The sequence below is a fragment of the Silurus meridionalis genome, chromosome 13, assembly GCF_014805685.1.
Source record: "Silurus meridionalis isolate SWU-2019-XX chromosome 13, ASM1480568v1, whole genome shotgun sequence".
Classification (NCBI taxonomy): Eukaryota; Metazoa; Chordata; class Actinopteri; order Siluriformes; family Siluridae; genus Silurus; species Silurus meridionalis.
The window spans coordinates 9256034-9273133 of record NC_060896.1 but is presented as its reverse complement, the minus strand read 5'-3'; the positions used below and the strand labels follow the sequence as shown (position 1 = coordinate 9273133).

The 17100-nt window shown below is 39.0% G+C and overlaps 1 protein-coding gene across 1 annotated transcript in view; it reads left to right on the top strand.

Moving 5' to 3' along the window:
* The first annotated feature begins 4237 nt into the window (after positions 1 to 4237).
* The window catches only part of tmtc2b (transmembrane O-mannosyltransferase targeting cadherins 2b), a 103438-nt gene continuing 90575 nt past the window's right edge, over positions 4238 to 17100 (top strand). The window contains exon 1 of the mRNA XM_046864525.1: positions 4238 to 4364. Coding sequence (XP_046720481.1) covers positions 4282 to 4364 — 83 coding nt within the window. The 5' untranslated portion in view covers positions 4238 to 4281. The remainder of the gene's footprint in view (positions 4365 to 17100) is intronic.

Sequence of the window (17100 nt, the reverse complement as noted above, 5' to 3'; positions counted from 1 at the left end):
TACCATACATATGACCAGGTGTCCTCAAACCTTTGGCAATATAGTCTAAGTCACATTATCAATAACTATTATAAGAATTTCTTATATGACTGTAGCTGACACGTAACTTCATTGCATATCACTTATTTGCAAATCAAATGTGCAGTTCATGCACCTGCTAAAAGATTAACATGCCAGTACTTGTTTGCAGAATGAATTATCCAAATTGTATTTAAAACCAAAAGCCTATGGGAATACGTTTTCATGCCTGCAAGGTCATGCCATGTTAATAACAGTGTCATTTTATACACAAACAAAAAGATTTTCACTGGACTAAAGTTGGATTTCAAATCTGTCTTTGGAGATTTTGAGTTTTTGAAGAAAGCACCCAGCTGTGCATTTAAGATCAATAAGATGCAAGCTTAAATGTAACTACATCCACGGTTTAACGTTAGATCAACATGGAATCGCAGACCAGATACATTAGTACTGTTTGCACAGCCTGCAAAAATGACAATAAGCAATTTAATCAGACACTTGGGATTTTTTTTAATCCTTTGGAATGTGTGGTGTAACCACAAATATTTTTAAATGTAAATATATGTACCAGGTTTAGCAATTACAGCTTTATATTCCCAAAAGCAAATATTAGTAAAGTGTTCCTATTCTTGCAGCTCAAGTGGAACATCTTTAATACCTTTAAAATTTTATCATAAACATTTTATGTCAATTTAAAATGTTAAAACACTTGAGGTGTCCATGAATACCTTTTAAATAAGTATGCACCTATCTCTGGTTTAAGTTTCAGACCACTTCACAGATAGGGTTCTCAGTTTCATCCTGAGCTTTAATTACTGTCTGTGCAGAGCTCTGTATGTGTGGGCTCATTGGGCTTTTTTACTGTTACAGTTTAAAACTGGATCAGTAGGATGATTGGCTGTCTGGCTAGCTCAGTTGATAGAGCATGGCACTCCTAATCTAAAGGTTCTAGGTTCAGGCCCATAAGGGATGCATGCACTGGGCAGCAGTATGGGTCAGAGATGATGATGGACGATCACATCTAAGAGACAAAAAGCATCATTAACAAAAACATTTACTTCTATACCCTGCTATGAAGACTCTAAGATGAGTTGGCATCAACTCAGTAGCACCCAATATAAACATGGTGTGTACACGGTAGATTGGTGTTTCATCCAGGACAAATGTTGATGGGAGAGACTCTCTATCTACTATGTCCAGGATAAAGCGATAAAGTTAGGTGATAGTAAGTACATGCTGTACAGTATGCTTACACTCTGGTGTCACACGAGTAACTCGTGGCTCGAAAAAATCTGTGTCTTTTGTCTTTTTTAATTCAGGCTGGGAGAGAGAGGGATAGAGAGAGAAACCCAATTAGAACCCAATTAGAACCCACCAACAAATTCAATTAGAATAAACCAAATAATACAAACCCTAAAAGTGAAGTATCTGAGCTACTGGGAGCTAATGGAGTGTTATCTGGCCCTAACTAGACAGTACATTATGGCAGAGTACCTGAGCATGGTGATTGATCCAAATCTGAGACATCTTGACCAAGTCTAGACTCAGTGGGCACCAGAGGTCACATCCTTCACTTCAGTAGAAGTACAGATACTAATTTTTTTTAAATACTGAGGTAAAAGTTAAAGTACTGACTATACTTTTTAACCCAAGTTAAAGTAAAGAAGTTTGGGCTCTAACAAGTACTTAAGTAAAAAGTAGCCATTATTACTACCTGTTTTTGTGTCAAGCTGGTAATTTGACCTCACGTCATTATAATATTATGGCTGTCGATCGATTAAAATATTTTTAAATAAAAATAAAATTGAAATATACCGCATGATTGTCATGAGTTAACTCACGACTAATCACAACTTTATTGCACATTTTTATCTGTTCTGAATGTACCTTTAATTAATACTTTCCAATTTTTTAATACTCTAATCAACATTGGAATGGACAAATATTGATTCTGTATGCAATTGTATGTTTATTAACCATGACACCAGACTCAACATAGAGTATGACCACAAAAAAAGTTGTTTTATTGGTGTGTCTGTGAAGAGAGGTGACAGAAACCGCAAAAAGCGCACCCTGTCTGTTTTCTTTATTTTACAAAAGCACAGCATTTTGTTGTTATTATAAGTGTGTACAAATAAAAGTATATCCTTTACAGTTTCAAATGATGTATTGGTTTTATCTGTACGATAAAAAAGACAAGAGTAATTTAAGTTCGTTTTGGTGTTATGAGGAAAAAATCCCACCAAACACGCAGCTCAATTTACCTCAGAGGGTAAATTGTCGGATGTGTGTATCATGGCAGATTTGGGTGCTGATTTGAGACGTGGTGCATCAGAAAAACAAATGATTACTGTATTTTACGGCTGAACATCCACCATATAGAAGATAAGCAGAGAAAAGATGATGATGATCAGGTGATCAGGAATGTCTCTGTTCTCAGTCATGTTTACATTGCTGACTCCCTCTGTCTCATCCACATTAACCCCATATTTCTTGTTGCCTTCTGACTTGCTCATTGTTTGCTTTATAAACTAGTCTACATCTGTGGTGTGTAGGAACCAGAAAACGATAAAGTAGTGGTCGGTTCAAAAAGCTGCGCAATGGCAGGAAATCGGTTGTTGGGCTGAAAACGGCACGCAATGAGAAGAAACAATATTGACATTTCACCAAATAAAATAATACTAAAGTTAGTTGGTTAGAAAATTTAAGAAGTAGAAAGTGCAGATATTTGTGTAAAAATATAAAGAGTAATAGTAAAAATTTGTCAGAAAAATAAATTGTGAAGTAAAGTACTGATACCAGAAAAATGTACTTAAGTACAGTAACGAAGTTTTTGTACTTCATTACTTCCCACCTCTAGTGGTTAGGATGTGGCGCTCTCACCACTGTGGCCCGGGTTCGATCCCCGATCAGGAAACCAACCCCAGCCACTCTTAGTGCCGGTCTCAAGCCCGGATAAATGGGGAGGGTTGCGTTAGGAAGGGCATCCAGCGTAAAAACGTGCCAAATCAAACATGCGGATGATCCGCTGTGGCGACCCCTAATGGGAGAAGCTGAAATAAAGTTTTAGAAAGTTACTTCCCACCTCTGGTGGGCACAGTCTGGCCATATAGACAGAGCGACACAAACAGTCCTGACAGCCCTGAGAACAGAGACTGTGCCAGCAGTGTACACTGAACACATTAGAGACTGAGCTGCACTTCCTGACTGAATGCAACAAATACAACCACATTCGAATCGAATTCTTCAAAAATTTAATGAACCATATCATCCTCAATTTTAACTCCTTCTCAGCCCCAGACAAACTGCCCCACCTACTGGGAAGCACAGAGAGAACTGCACACACTCGCAGCCCACTACATACACACCTGCCTCCAGGTGAGACCATGTCACAGTGTATGCAACACACACACACACACACACACACACACACACACACACACACACACACACGTATAATATGTATATACATTTCCATTCTTTTTTTATTATTAAAACTACTTGTTTATTCTAACTATTCCTTTTATAACTATATAGTTGTTATTATATTGTTATTATAGTTATATTATAGCATATTATTATTATTATACTTTACTATTTCTGACTGACTGTTATTTCTGTTGTTGTGTCTGTCCATATTTATGCCAATAAGAGAGAGAGATAGAAAAAGAGAGAGAGAGAGAGAGAGAGAGAGAGAGAAAGAGAGAGAGAGAGAGAGAGAGAGAGAGATAGAAAGAGAGAGAGACAGAGAGAGAGAGAGAGAGAGAGAGAGAGAGAGATACGCGGGCGCGTAAAAGGGGAGGGATGGAAGGGATGGAGGGATGGAAGGAGGAGGTGCCCGGCGCATGCGCACTGCTTACGCCGACCACACGCGGCTCATCGCGCCGTTTATTCAGCGTCCACCATGCAGCCCTACACAAACACTCGGGGCTGGAGGGAGAGACGCGAGAGCAGCTTGTCTCCGTGTAAACACACCCGCGCACATCCGCGTTTCCCAGTGTGGATCCGAGCCGCGCTGTTCATCCTCATCATGGGCTAAGAGCCGCAGCAGCAGCAGCAGCAGCAGCACGCCGGGATTACGCGCTTCAGCCATGGGGACGCGGATTATCGGCTTGATTTTTCTCCCTTTTCCTCCACTCGAAGAAGACGGAAAGCGCCAAGAATAAAATGAAAGGAAGGATCCATTAACCCTGTCGGTGTTGTCTCTCGCTTTTTTGCTTTCCTTGCAGTTCTTTTTTGTTTGCTTTTGCTTTTGGGGGAGAGATGATTGCAGATCTGGTGTGTAGCGCCGTGGCTCTGGTCCTGTACTTCAACACACTGGGTGCTGATTTCTGCTACGATGACAGGTACACACACACGCACACACACACGTGTGAATGAAAAGCTGAACCCGTGAACCCCGACTCATCCTAGTGCTCCATTCAGTGATTGACACACATGTCACTCATCATTAGACTTCCGGTTCTGCGTAACCATATTATTACGTCACAATTCGAATTACGCTCTGCGTTTCTATAAACGCACGTGATCGATGAATAAAACCCAGACCGGCATCGTGAACTCGATTATCTCGCTTTGATTTGCCCAATCTATCTCGTGTGCATTACTCCACAACTCCCATCCAGTCGGAGTGTGTTCATGTTGAAAGCTGTGGCTGGTAATTTGAGCTCTTGGATTGGATTGAGATTGGATTAGACTGGATTTGTACGGATCACTTGAAATGCACAACACCAGCCAAGTCCTGGACACATTTCTTCATTGTGGTCTTTTTTCTTCCTTCTTCTCCTGATCGAAAAACAAATGCACATGGTTGTAATCTATAGTACCTGTTTACATGTTGATTGTTAGTGGAGATTTGTGGGCTGCATTGAGACTTCTGCAATTTCCATATAATCTCCTCATGAACGGACAATGAACGACAGATCTTGACCTATACGTAGTTTATTCCCAGATCTCCTGGCTTGCAAACCAAGAAGGATGTGAAGGAGCTTCACGCAAAGTTCTTAAAGCGGAAAAACTATACGATAACCTACTGCTTCGTGAAGCCGGAATTAAATAAATGATGCTAAATAAACATTTTAAATGATTTAATCAAATAAGCGTTCTAGTACATGATTTCCGTCTTAATCATCACACCATGGAGACCAAAGCATTGTTTTGCAGCGCCTTTTCTCACATTCACACCTGATCATATTCTTTCCATTGAAATATTCAGTCTCCTTATTTAAATGCACAGTGATAATTCAGCTCTTGTTTATGAACCATAGCGAGGATTTTTATCGACGAAATTCTTGTTAACGGTCCAATGAAACAGTATTTATGACTTTTTCATGTCTCCAGGTTGATCTGAAAGATCAGCAGGATAATAACTATAAGATCGCTGTCATGACTTGAACCGAAACGTATATTACGCTTTCTATTTAATTATTAAATCACTGTTTCGATATATAAGGAAAAGAAACGATTTATTAGCCGTTGTTGGATACATGAGTTTTAATTTAACATGCAAGCGACATCTCAAACTGTTCCATTTTAAATAGTACGCTCAATACACATGTAGGAGTAAATCTAATCACTTAGATGACAAATAAAAGTGGTCCGATCGCAAACAGCTACGCTGAGAAAGGCACCATGTCTAGATTAATGATCAGTGTGGAGACTACTGGAGCAATAAGGTGTTCATGTGATAAGAGCTCCTAATGAACCAGCAATTAAACCAGCAATTAAAGTTATGGATAAATAGATTTGACTCAATGTTCAAATCTCGATTCGTGTTCATTCAGCCGATGCTATCTGAACTGCGAATTGTGGTGGAATTTAGATTTATAAGAAAAACAGCACAAGTAGGTCTGTGCTTCATCATTTCTCTTCCCCCATTTCTTCTCTTTTGACCTACAAAGTGTGACGCCACGGATAAACGTAATTGATTTCGGTCCTCGGCTCGCCTGTTTGCGTGTTTCTGCGTAACAGTATATTTGCTCGGCGTTACAGTAAGCGTCTCGGCTCAGAGGTGATAGTAGTCCCGCTGCTTTAGCTGCTACCTATAATCTCATTCACTGCAGTGGTCATGCTAGAAATAATCCATATGGGAGGAAATACAGCAGGAGAACAGGCCAGATTGTGTGCTGTGGCCTTTCTGCTTGGAGAGAGAGAATAAAAAAGGAGGACACAAAGGAAGTGATGATGTGAAAGAAGGTGTGGGGGAGAGCATGGCGCGCATGCAGTTTAGTGATGGCAGGATATGTTTTTCATATCAGGGTGATGTGAGCATCATCAACAGCATCTTGAGTGTAGCTATGACACAGGTATTAAAGATGCTGAGCTTCAAAGTGACCACAACATGCACGATTTGTTCGAGTTTTCTCATCCGAAGATTTCTTTCTGTCTGGAGCAAAATGGGTTAAATTCCTGATTTTGTTTGACTTTCGTGTCAAACGAATGTTTTTCCCAAATTGCGTCCTGGGGATTTCCAGTGGTATGTGAAGGATCTCTATGGGTCCATTTTTTTTTTGTTCACAACTCACATTTTTATGTTAAATTACATTATATTCATTATATACTGTAGAGCCTGCAAGTCTACACATATACTGTAGGCAAATGAACACAAAATGTCTTCCAAAAGATTTTAAACTTATTTGATTTGATTTTCCAGAAAATCTTTAAAAATGCCTTTTGAGGAAAAAAAAACCCATTGTGTGGGTTTACAAAAGAGATTTTGTAGAGGAGGCTTTATTTTTGTAATACCTTTTGTTTGGAGTCATTGTATAGATATTTAAACACTTTTTATGTAGCTCGTGAAATAATTTTGAGAGTAGACGAAATATATGTTCCAGTTATAAGCATCTTTTGGAGCTGCTTTAGGGAGAAACCCTGCTGTATACTGTTACACGCTCATATGTTGCTGGTTAATAGCTTCCAGTGTCATGGGATTTTCTCAGTCCGTTAGCTGATCGTGTTTTCTGCATCTTTATGCCTCGTGATTGATCCTGTTGTTTTGTGTATTTACTGTGTTCTGATGTACCAGTGCATTGACTTGTCATACGCTTCAGCATGTAGCTCTTCTGTGGTGTGATGTGATCCTGAAGGCACCGTATTTCTCGACTCTGCCTGCTTATTTATGGATGGGATGACGCTACAAATCTGTTTGCCTCAAGAAGTTTTAGAAGAACATCATGACCACCTGTAGAGGATTACAGGACTCGTACACTTCCCACAACAGCAGGCTTGTATCCGTAAGATAAAACTCCGCTTTAGTGTCTTCCGCCACTGTCACTCATGCGTGCAGCATGTTTTTCCTATTTCCAAATTCCATGTGCTTGTTTGGCAGCATGTGTTTTCTTTTTCTCTCCCCCCCATCAATTGTTTTCTAGCATGATATATTTAGGTTCTTAATTAGCGGGCGTAATTCCAAGCCAAAATAAGCTTCAGCCCCTTATCCTCACCTGTGGCGCAGTGTGAGGAAAGGGAGTTGAAATCATCCCATCAGTTTGGGCCTGGCTAGAGTTCCATGGCTTAGCCTCGTTATTCTTTTATTTGTCCTGAGAAGGAGCAGATGTGGAGCCGCAAGAAAAAAAACAAACCGTGATAGACGTGTGCGAGCGGAAAGGTTCAAAAGCGGTTGTTCGGCCATACAAAAAAAAACCGGACTGCTTTTATTTTACATAAAAGTGGAGATTGAAGTGAACAGAACTTCCTTTAGATAACCCCAGCCGCGTAGCCGCTTATTAAAAACGGAGGTTTTTAGGAGTTTTTTTTGAAGTGTAACGAGACAGAAAACTCGCCAGTCATTAGAGTGGATTGAGTAATGCAAAAAGCATACCTGATTTAAAAGGTTTGAACAAGTCTGTAAAATATCTATTAAAAAAAGCGCCTGAATAAATTCCTGAACTGCTCCTTTTACATTTCCAGCATTTCAATATTTTTTCTTTTCACAGTTCCTGCCATTTCTATAGTTTTTTTTATTAAGGAGTGCCAATACATATTGGCCAAATGAATTAACATTAGCATAATGATTCATACAGCAAACCAAAAAGTATTAGTACAACAAAAAACAAAGAAAAGGATAAAAAATTCCTATTTTTAAAATAACCAGCGCAAACGAAAAGGCGATTTGTGAATCAAAGCAGAGCTCTCCGTTTAGCTAATAGTTAAATATTAAAAAGTGATGCAGTCCAGCACCGATGTCCACGGAGACTCTCTTGGACATGTCGATACTGAGCAATGCCAGAGGATAATGCATTATTATCCTCGCTCATATTTATGCACGCTTTTTTATGGTAAGCATTTTTTCTTTTTGGCTGAAGTAGTCGCAGAAAAAGCAGCCAGCGTTAAAGCATAAATTCTCATTAGCTATTCAGTTAAACGTAAAAACAAAGCCTGCTTTTCCGTTACGGGAATGTTGTCGGTGAACTGAACGCACGCCGGTGACATCATGTCACCCAGGTTCATGCGGTTTGTAATAAGCTGCTCATTAAGGTTCAGGTGATGCCGTCTCCCTTTAGGGGACTTGTGTTCTGCTGTGGAACTCCCAGAGCTGTGGAGCCAACACCTGCGATAAGAAACATGAACCATTATTTACAAGTTTCATATTTCCGGTGTAGTGATCGCCTCATTCAGGCTACAGATGGACATATGGGCAAATGCCAAGGGTTAAGTCTCTGCTATGTGCTGCAAATCTGCTCATAAACATGATGTACAAGGATCATCTCAAGGCTGGACAATGGATGATGATTTTTTTTTCAAGAGTATTGTGGTGAGAAGTAGAAAATGATTATCTGGAAATTAAAAGGAAATCCGATCCTTTCATTTTTAAAAACATTTAATCTTATATAGATTTTTTTTCTTCTTCAAAGATATCTAAAAAAAAATGACCCACCAATCTCTTACAGCGCTAGCATTGATCGTTGCTATTGTTGTCATTATAAGCTCAAATAGAAAGAGGCCGTAAGGAAAAAGCAGCACCGTGAACAAAACAAAGACTGCAGCAGTCTGCAGCACTGCTTAGTCAAATCTAGCTACTTGTTTTGTTTAATACAGGGATTGGCGATCACAGCACGCCAGCCTGATTAAGTTGCGTCATTCTAAACAACATGACCCACTTCTGTCAAAAGCGATCATGGTCATGTTGATAAATCATGTAAAAACAGAGCTATAGTAACTTCGATTTGATATAAAAATCATATTGTGTGCTTTGGGGCGATACGGGCAAAATCTTATATCGCACAATAAATGGGCCAAACCTTTTAAGGCTTTTAATGGTTTTAACAAGTAAATATTGGTCAGAAAATTGGCAAGAGCGAAGCAAATAGAAAGAGAAAAATTATCATTATATTTGTTTTCGGTTGATTTCTTTAAAATCTTGTTCAGCTTCTTACAGAAAATAGTCAGTGTTCTACCTGTTAATATTGAAATTGTTTGTGAATTCTGACATGTTGAATTTTAAATTTTACACAAGAAGACCGTTTTGAGCTTTTTCTTCCAATAGGTTCATTGCAGCAAAACTAAACGTGCAAATGGTGGCATATGAGTGCGTTTGTTTAATTTATGTTTATTTTTTATACCAAATGAGACACATTTCATGTTGGGAAGACCATTAAAAGCATACTATTTGACCCATTTTGGACCTGGGTCAGCGAAGTGGTAGCTCAGTGGTTAAGATGTTCATAAGATCATGAATTTAAACCCAGCACCACTAAACTGCCACTGCTAAGCCCTTGATCAAGATCCTTAATCATTAACCGCTCAGTTGTATAAATGAGATGATTGTATGTCACTCTCGATAAGAGCGTCTGTCAAATGCCGTAAATGCCTGCTGCACATTTTTTACAAATGACAGTTTTCTAAACAGTTTCTAATCAAAGCACCTCCAAATCGCAGAAGTATCTCCCTTTTAGATACTAGTAGAAGTAATAACTTTCTTTCGGCTTCTCCCATTAGGGGTCGCCACAGCGGATCATCCGCATGTTTGATTTGGCACATGTTTTTACGATGGATGCCCTTCCTAATGCAACCCTCCCCATTTATCCAGGCTTGGGATCGGCACTAAGAGTGGCTGGGGTTGGTTCCCTGACCGGGGATCGAACCCGGGCCGCAGCGGTGAGAGCGCGCATCCTAACCACTTGACCACCAGGGACCCCAGTAGTAGTAGTAATAGTAATAGTAATAATAATAATAATAATAATGCATTTTATTTTGGTGAACCTTAATGACACTCAAGGACACCTTACATACGATAAAAACACAAAACAATATAAAATAATTAAACACTATACAACCAATAAGACGTACAAGTACAATGTCAACGATATTCCTGCCTGAAAAGATTAGTTTTCAAACAAGATACGAGAATCTAGAGGAAGTATTTTCCACAGGAATGAGGCAGCAATGCTAAAAACCCAAGATCCCATAGATGCCATATATAGAAAGAGTCTCAACGTGTATGTCAGCCTGCGATACGTACGGCCATCGAGCACAGCTGTAATTCTTGTTTTCTGCAAATTTTTTGTGTAAATAAAAGTCAATACTTGTTATTTTCCACACCTGAATTTTTTGTTGTTTTGTATTAATGTACAGTGTTTTGATATACATCAATATATGTAGTATGATACCGTTGCGAACATGCTACGAGTGGCAACATGATTACAGCTGTTTTAAAGGATTACGTAGTCTAAATGTTTTGGGGGCAATCGCATCCCCTGCGTAGAGTAATGGAGCTGTAGTATAAGCTGGTCCAGAGGGATTTGGTTAAGAAATATTTGGGCAGCTGCTGCTATACGAGAACCACAAGATTAATGAACGGGATTGCGTAAGAAATTGCGTATCGGTCCGATCATACACTGTGAAGTCATGACACCATGGCAACCGTGGTGGGCCGAATGGGTTTTGTTGAGAAAATTTACAATTTAACCCAAATTTCACATTTTATGTATTATATACTGTATATACTATTGCTATATCTAATATCATATAAGCGAATTATATTGCAGGCAGCTGGAGCATTAATTTAAACCCTGTTAGTATAGAGTTTGAGTTTCCAGGGCCGTGTGCGTGTTGCAAACCTCAGAGATGAGTTGCGTGTACTTGAAATAGGCCTGTGTGTATGTGTATGTGTCTTCATGGGTATTACTGTGAAGTCCTCATGCTCCGACACCACGGCTGTGGTGAAATCCGAGGGCGGCAACCCAGACTCCTCACGTCTCCCTGTAATTATCCCTCTCTGTCAGAAAGAGAGAGAGATGGAGAGAAAGAGAGAGAGAGAGAGAGAGAGAGAGAGAGAGAGAGAGAGAGAGAGAGAGAGAGAGAGAGAGAGAGAGACTCGCTCACCCTGTGAGGCCTCCTCTAATCCCCCAACGGCTGCGTCCAGATGGCCTTGTTGTTGCGAAGCAATGTGGGATTGTTTTTGTTATTTTTTAATTTTTTATATATTTATATATTTGTGTTGTAGTGAGATGAGTGATGTATCGAGCTCCGATACAGACATCAACACTACAGAAGATTGCAATTTAGCACCGAATGTCGGAGTGAAACTGAGAAGAGAAAGTGCTGTTCTCACATATTGCTTAGGTTTTTGTTTTTTTTAATGGAGACTTTATGGGCATAATTTCACAGCTTTCATTTATTTATTTGGAAATGCTTGTAAACATTTGACCCTTGTCTCACCAAATCAGACTCAACTGTTGTTGAAATGCAGCATGTGGGCGTATCAGTCAGAACATATATTTTTTTCCTCTGCAGGATTTGATATATTAAAGAGCAAACAGAGTAATAATATTAGTTTAAATGGGCACTTCTTTGATTGTGGAGCCCGTTAACCCATAGATGAAAAAATGTGAGGTACTGCTTGTTGATACCGGTACTTATCAATACTGTTATTAATACTACTCTTAATAGTTTATTGCAAGAATACATGATGTGTTATATAACTAGTGTTCTATATAACACTACTGCATATATTGCATCTGACACTGGTGTCGCTTAGTGTTGTGACGCAAGCCTACACTTTTGAAGGTTTCAACCTTTCCGCAATGCGTGCACACACGTACACAAAAACACACGAGCATGGATATCACATGTACGGCAAGGAAACGTCGGCCACGTGATAAAATCATTCAGATACAGAAAATGACAAGTGGCAGCTACTAATTCACCACGAACACCGATGTATACGGAGATAAAACAACGCAAGTATTGATAACAGTACCAGTTTGTCCTGAAGCTTATCGCTAGGATTATTGTTTGAGTTTTCTTTCCCATACTACTCTAATATGGACAAATAATACATTAAGCATGGACCAAAAGAGCATGTCAATTTCGTTCTATGATAAATAGTTATCCTGTGTGTGTGTCTGTTTTCTCATTTTTATTTTAAAATGCATCACTTCCCTGAAAAATAAAAAAAAATATATTGATGGTTTCCAGTATATCTATGTGAATCTTCCTGATTGTCCATTTAAATGCTCTCCAGAGTCATGTACAGCATGTCGTGCCCCCCGAGGCAGTTATTGCTCTACAGTGTACTGTGTTATCTCGTTAGCAGCAAACATGGCTTGTCGATGTGGGGTTTTTTTGGGGGTCTGTGCTTTTTTCCACACACTGCTCACTTTTCTAATCTCTTCCTCGAGAACAATACGGTTGGATTTTATTCATTTTGAGGAGGGAGAAACGTGTCTGTGGTGTTTTACCACCTTGGGGGTACTGGAATGTGTTTGAGAATGCAATTTTTGTCCTTATACACCTTCTTAGGCTGCTTCAAGCAGTAGAATGGTTAGGTATCATCTCTCTGATCTGTTTGCTGTCTGTCATATTTATCTAGCTCAAGAAGCTGCTGTCACAGTTTGTTTAGATTTAGCGTGCTCCAAGTCGCAAATGCTATGTGCAGTGCTATTGGATGTTGTGTGTGTCAGTTTAGTATTTTAAAATGACCTCGCACTGACATCCTGTTTTTGAAGAAAAATGTCAACATACAGATTTTAATCGCAGCTAATAAGCGTCTTCATGCGCATTTTATTTGCTAACAGTTGCGTTTGTTTGTGTACAATTAGCAATTGTCACACTCTTTACCCTCCTGCCTTCAGGAAAGCAGTTCCGAAGCATTCGGGCCGCCACATCCATACTGTGTAACAGCAGCTGTGTAACATATTATATATATTATACTCTGTTATAGTTTTTCGTAGTTCTCTTTGCACAGTACTGTATATTCAGAGTATACAGTAGGTTTACTGTGTGGCGCTATCTTGGGTTATGTGTATTGTCTTGTGTTGTCTGTCTGTCTGTCTGTCTGTCTGTACTGTCTGTACTGTTTTTCGTCTGTGCATTAGGTTGCACTCGATGCACTTTACATAGCTTTGTGTTGTGTTGTACATCTATGTTGTTTACTGTAGCAGCAGGGTTCTGGAGGAACGTTGTCTCGTTTTTACTGTGCACTGTGTACCACTGTGTATAGTAGAAATGACAATAAAAGCCACTTGACTTGACTCGAATTGTGGGTGTATAACAACCTAGCATCTATGGGAATGACTTGAGGACATTTTTTCAATTGATTGAAATTTAGGAAGGTGGGTTGTATTGATGTTCATTCAACTGAAATCCGCATAGACAGTAATTCATTGTGTATAGTATTTTACTGGGTGAGCTTCAGATATCGGAACATTTTCAGAGGCTGACGAAATTCTGTGCATTTTTTAGAAAGGATTATGAACAATGACACATGCTGTCATCAGGTAAGTGACGCATAGGCCTGAAGGATCACTCGCAGCATGAACATGAGGATGAACTGAAGAAGTAAAGAAAGGTCAGAAGAGATAAACCTCCCAATATATGCCCTAACTGCACTTTCAGGTGTCAGAGTATTGATTAATGGTGGTAGAACTTAGAGAAAAGAATTCTTGTTTTTTCAGCTTGTGGTGATTTATTCTCTTCTCAAACACTTCTTTATCATGGCAACTGGTAGAGGATTGAGGTCATCATTTTTTTATTTTCAAGTATTGCTCTGCATGTGTGTGTGTGTGTGTGTGGGGGGATGGGGGTTGTAGGTGTCACCTTGATACATATACTCTATTTTCCTGTTCACACAAAGTTTTTAGACACATGTACTGTACAGGATATTTTCCCCGGTCACAGTTATAAATACATTTATATATTTATTGAATCAGAATCAGAAATAACCTTATTATCAAGTATGCTTACACACAAGGAATTTGACTTGGCGTCAGGAGCTTCCGGTGCAGGAGAAGTACAGACATAATGTAAACCAGACAGTTAAATAATGCAATATATACGGAGTAAAAATATTGTTAAATAAATGTACAGATGTGATTTACAAGTGTGCAGTTTAGGAAAAGACTATTTGATTCTATGTACAAATATTATAGTCTATTAATGACACAAAAAAGAAGCTCTTATCGAACAATCAACAATATAGTACACTGTCTTTTAAAAAAAAAAATTTTTTTATACCTCACAACTATGACATCACATAAAAGCTTGTTTGCTGCTAAAATAACATGGCCTAATTTGACCTACTGTATCGCTGTATTTTGTGATTTACTGCTGTACATGTTCTCCAGGAGTACATGTGGTTAGAGGAAAATCATGAACAGCGGGGTGGCATTGTTTTCAATTCTGGGTCATTGGTCCCCTCAGACACCATAAACAATGTTAAACATAACCTACTATTGAGACAGTAGGAGAAAAGAAGCAATACGTGTGGAGAGAGAGAGAGAGAGAGAGAGAGAGAGAGAGAGAGAGAGAACATGTCATTTGTTTGTGTGAAGTAACCTGACCAGCTTGAATATGACCTGATGAGGTGAACTGTGTCCTGCCATATGTATAGGTGAAATTGTTGGGAGTACTTGGTGGATGTCCTCTATTTTTTTTTACCTTAAATGAGTTTTTGGAATGTAAAGTAGACAATTAGTTATTTATTATATGAAATTTTGGGTCTGAAAAAAGTAATGCACTCTGGACTAAAAGTGCTGGGGGGGATAACTGATTTGCTTAATTGCATAAATTCAAGCTGTGTAAAGGGAGTTTTTTATGATTTAAAAAACTGAACATTCATTTTGTCAAAATTCAAAGCACGGATTTATGTTAATGCACTCATTGCAATAGTTGTATTTTTTTGTATTTATTTTATTTTTATTATTTATGGAAGGAGTTTCCAGTATTGATGCAAACTAAGAGGAAAAAAAAGGAGTTTCCCAAACACTCGGACATTAAAAACTGTGGTGTTGTTTTATTAGTAACATTTTAGTCACATTTTAATAGTGGAAAAATTGCCAAATTGATTTTTTTTATTGCTTGCATATTTTGCCACCAAATTTTAAATAGTTATATTTTTTAACATCTAGACCCACACCGTATAGACAAAGTATTGGGACACCAGACTTTTAGAGACATATGTTGATTTTTCATTGAACCTTTACCACAAAGTTGGAGGCACACAATTGTGTAGGATGTCTTTGGATGCTTCCCAGAAGAATGCAGGTTATTATAACAGCAAATGGAGACTAAATGTGGAAAGAGATGTTCGAAAAGCACTTACCAATCTTATTGTTCTATGTTGAGAAACTATGATATATTGTGATTATGAAGTGTCATGATGTAATGTCTCTGTAAGTGTTGTGTTATTAAGGGGCGGCCTCTTGTGAAATATGTTTAGCACATCAGCTTTTTGTAAACTCGTGAGGATATAGTGTGCAATGTAATTCATTTATTTATTCATTGAAATGTCTTGGGATCGAATCTCGGACATACTGCTTGCTATGTAACCATTATTAGATGATGTCTAGACAAAAATCTGAGTAGACTGTAGCAAGCTTGTTTTATTTATTATTTTTTTTTTATAAAACCTTCTCTCTTGCATCAGTCGCTGTCTGGGATGTGGAAGAGATTGTGCCCCTCTCCAGCTCAGCTTCATTACTGAAGTACTGCTCCATCAAAGCAGGTGGGGAGATTGGATGGCGTCTATCACTTTCCACCCAGAGTAAATGGATTTTATGATTGCCAGGGCACATTATTGGTGTTCGGGTGCCCAATGTGCACTCAAAAAAGCATTTTTTTTGTAGTTGATGGGATAGGTCAGGCAGGAATTGTGCTTGTGAGGCGGCAGAAATGGGGCAGGTCTGCTGTGCGGTAATTGGTGCGAGAGAGAACAAGAGAGAGGAGATTAACTTTAGGGGACCATTTTCAATCCCTCTTCCTGTCTCGTCTCTCTGTGACCGTTATTTAATTAAAACCAACAGCTTATCTGATCAAGTGGTATTATTTTTGGTCACCCTTCTGTTCATTTGCGCAGATATTACGCTGATCACATTAGCCACTTCTTATTAAGATGGATCCTCTTTAATTATTGGTGGATCGTTTCGCCACGAGCGCCACGCTCATATCCTGTTCCTGATCCAGCATGGCAGAAGCGTGCGTCTGTGTGTGTCAGCGGATTAAGAGAAAGTCTTGTGGTTGATGAAGATTCCCGTTTTTAAATAATGAATCACTCCAGTTCTTTAAGAAGACAATAAAACTTGGCAGCGCAGACAGACAGATTAATTTCGCTGCTGTTAAGAGTAATGCTGGAAGGAGGCCTTTCAGTAAGGGTTTGGTGTAACGTTTCAGCCTCATCAAGCTTCTCAAATCCTTTTTGCACGGAGGCTAATGACTCTAGACAAGGGTCTGATTTAACACTAATGTGCGCTGATGGATTGGAGAACCATTCCATTTCGAACCCGTCCTCATTTTTTAATGGGACCAGAAAGCCTAAAGATGGTGAATAAAATGTGGTTAGAAAGAATCTGATCGATTTAAGCCTCTCAATTTTTGTTATCTCTCGATTATGTCTTGTTTGACATCATCCGCACTTCCGGCACTCACTTTTGTGCAGTTCTGGATGGTTTATCTGTTTCAGTATGTATAGCTTTAGCATGTTTTGTTGATTGATGGCTGCGTAGAACAATAGTGGAAGCGTCTCTGGTGTATAGCAGAGGGAAGTTGGAGTGCCTGTGTGTACCAACCTGTCAGAATGCATCTGATCATCGATGTGTGGTTGTACGTGACTGGATGTCTTTTCTTTACATGTGAAAGTAGTTCCAG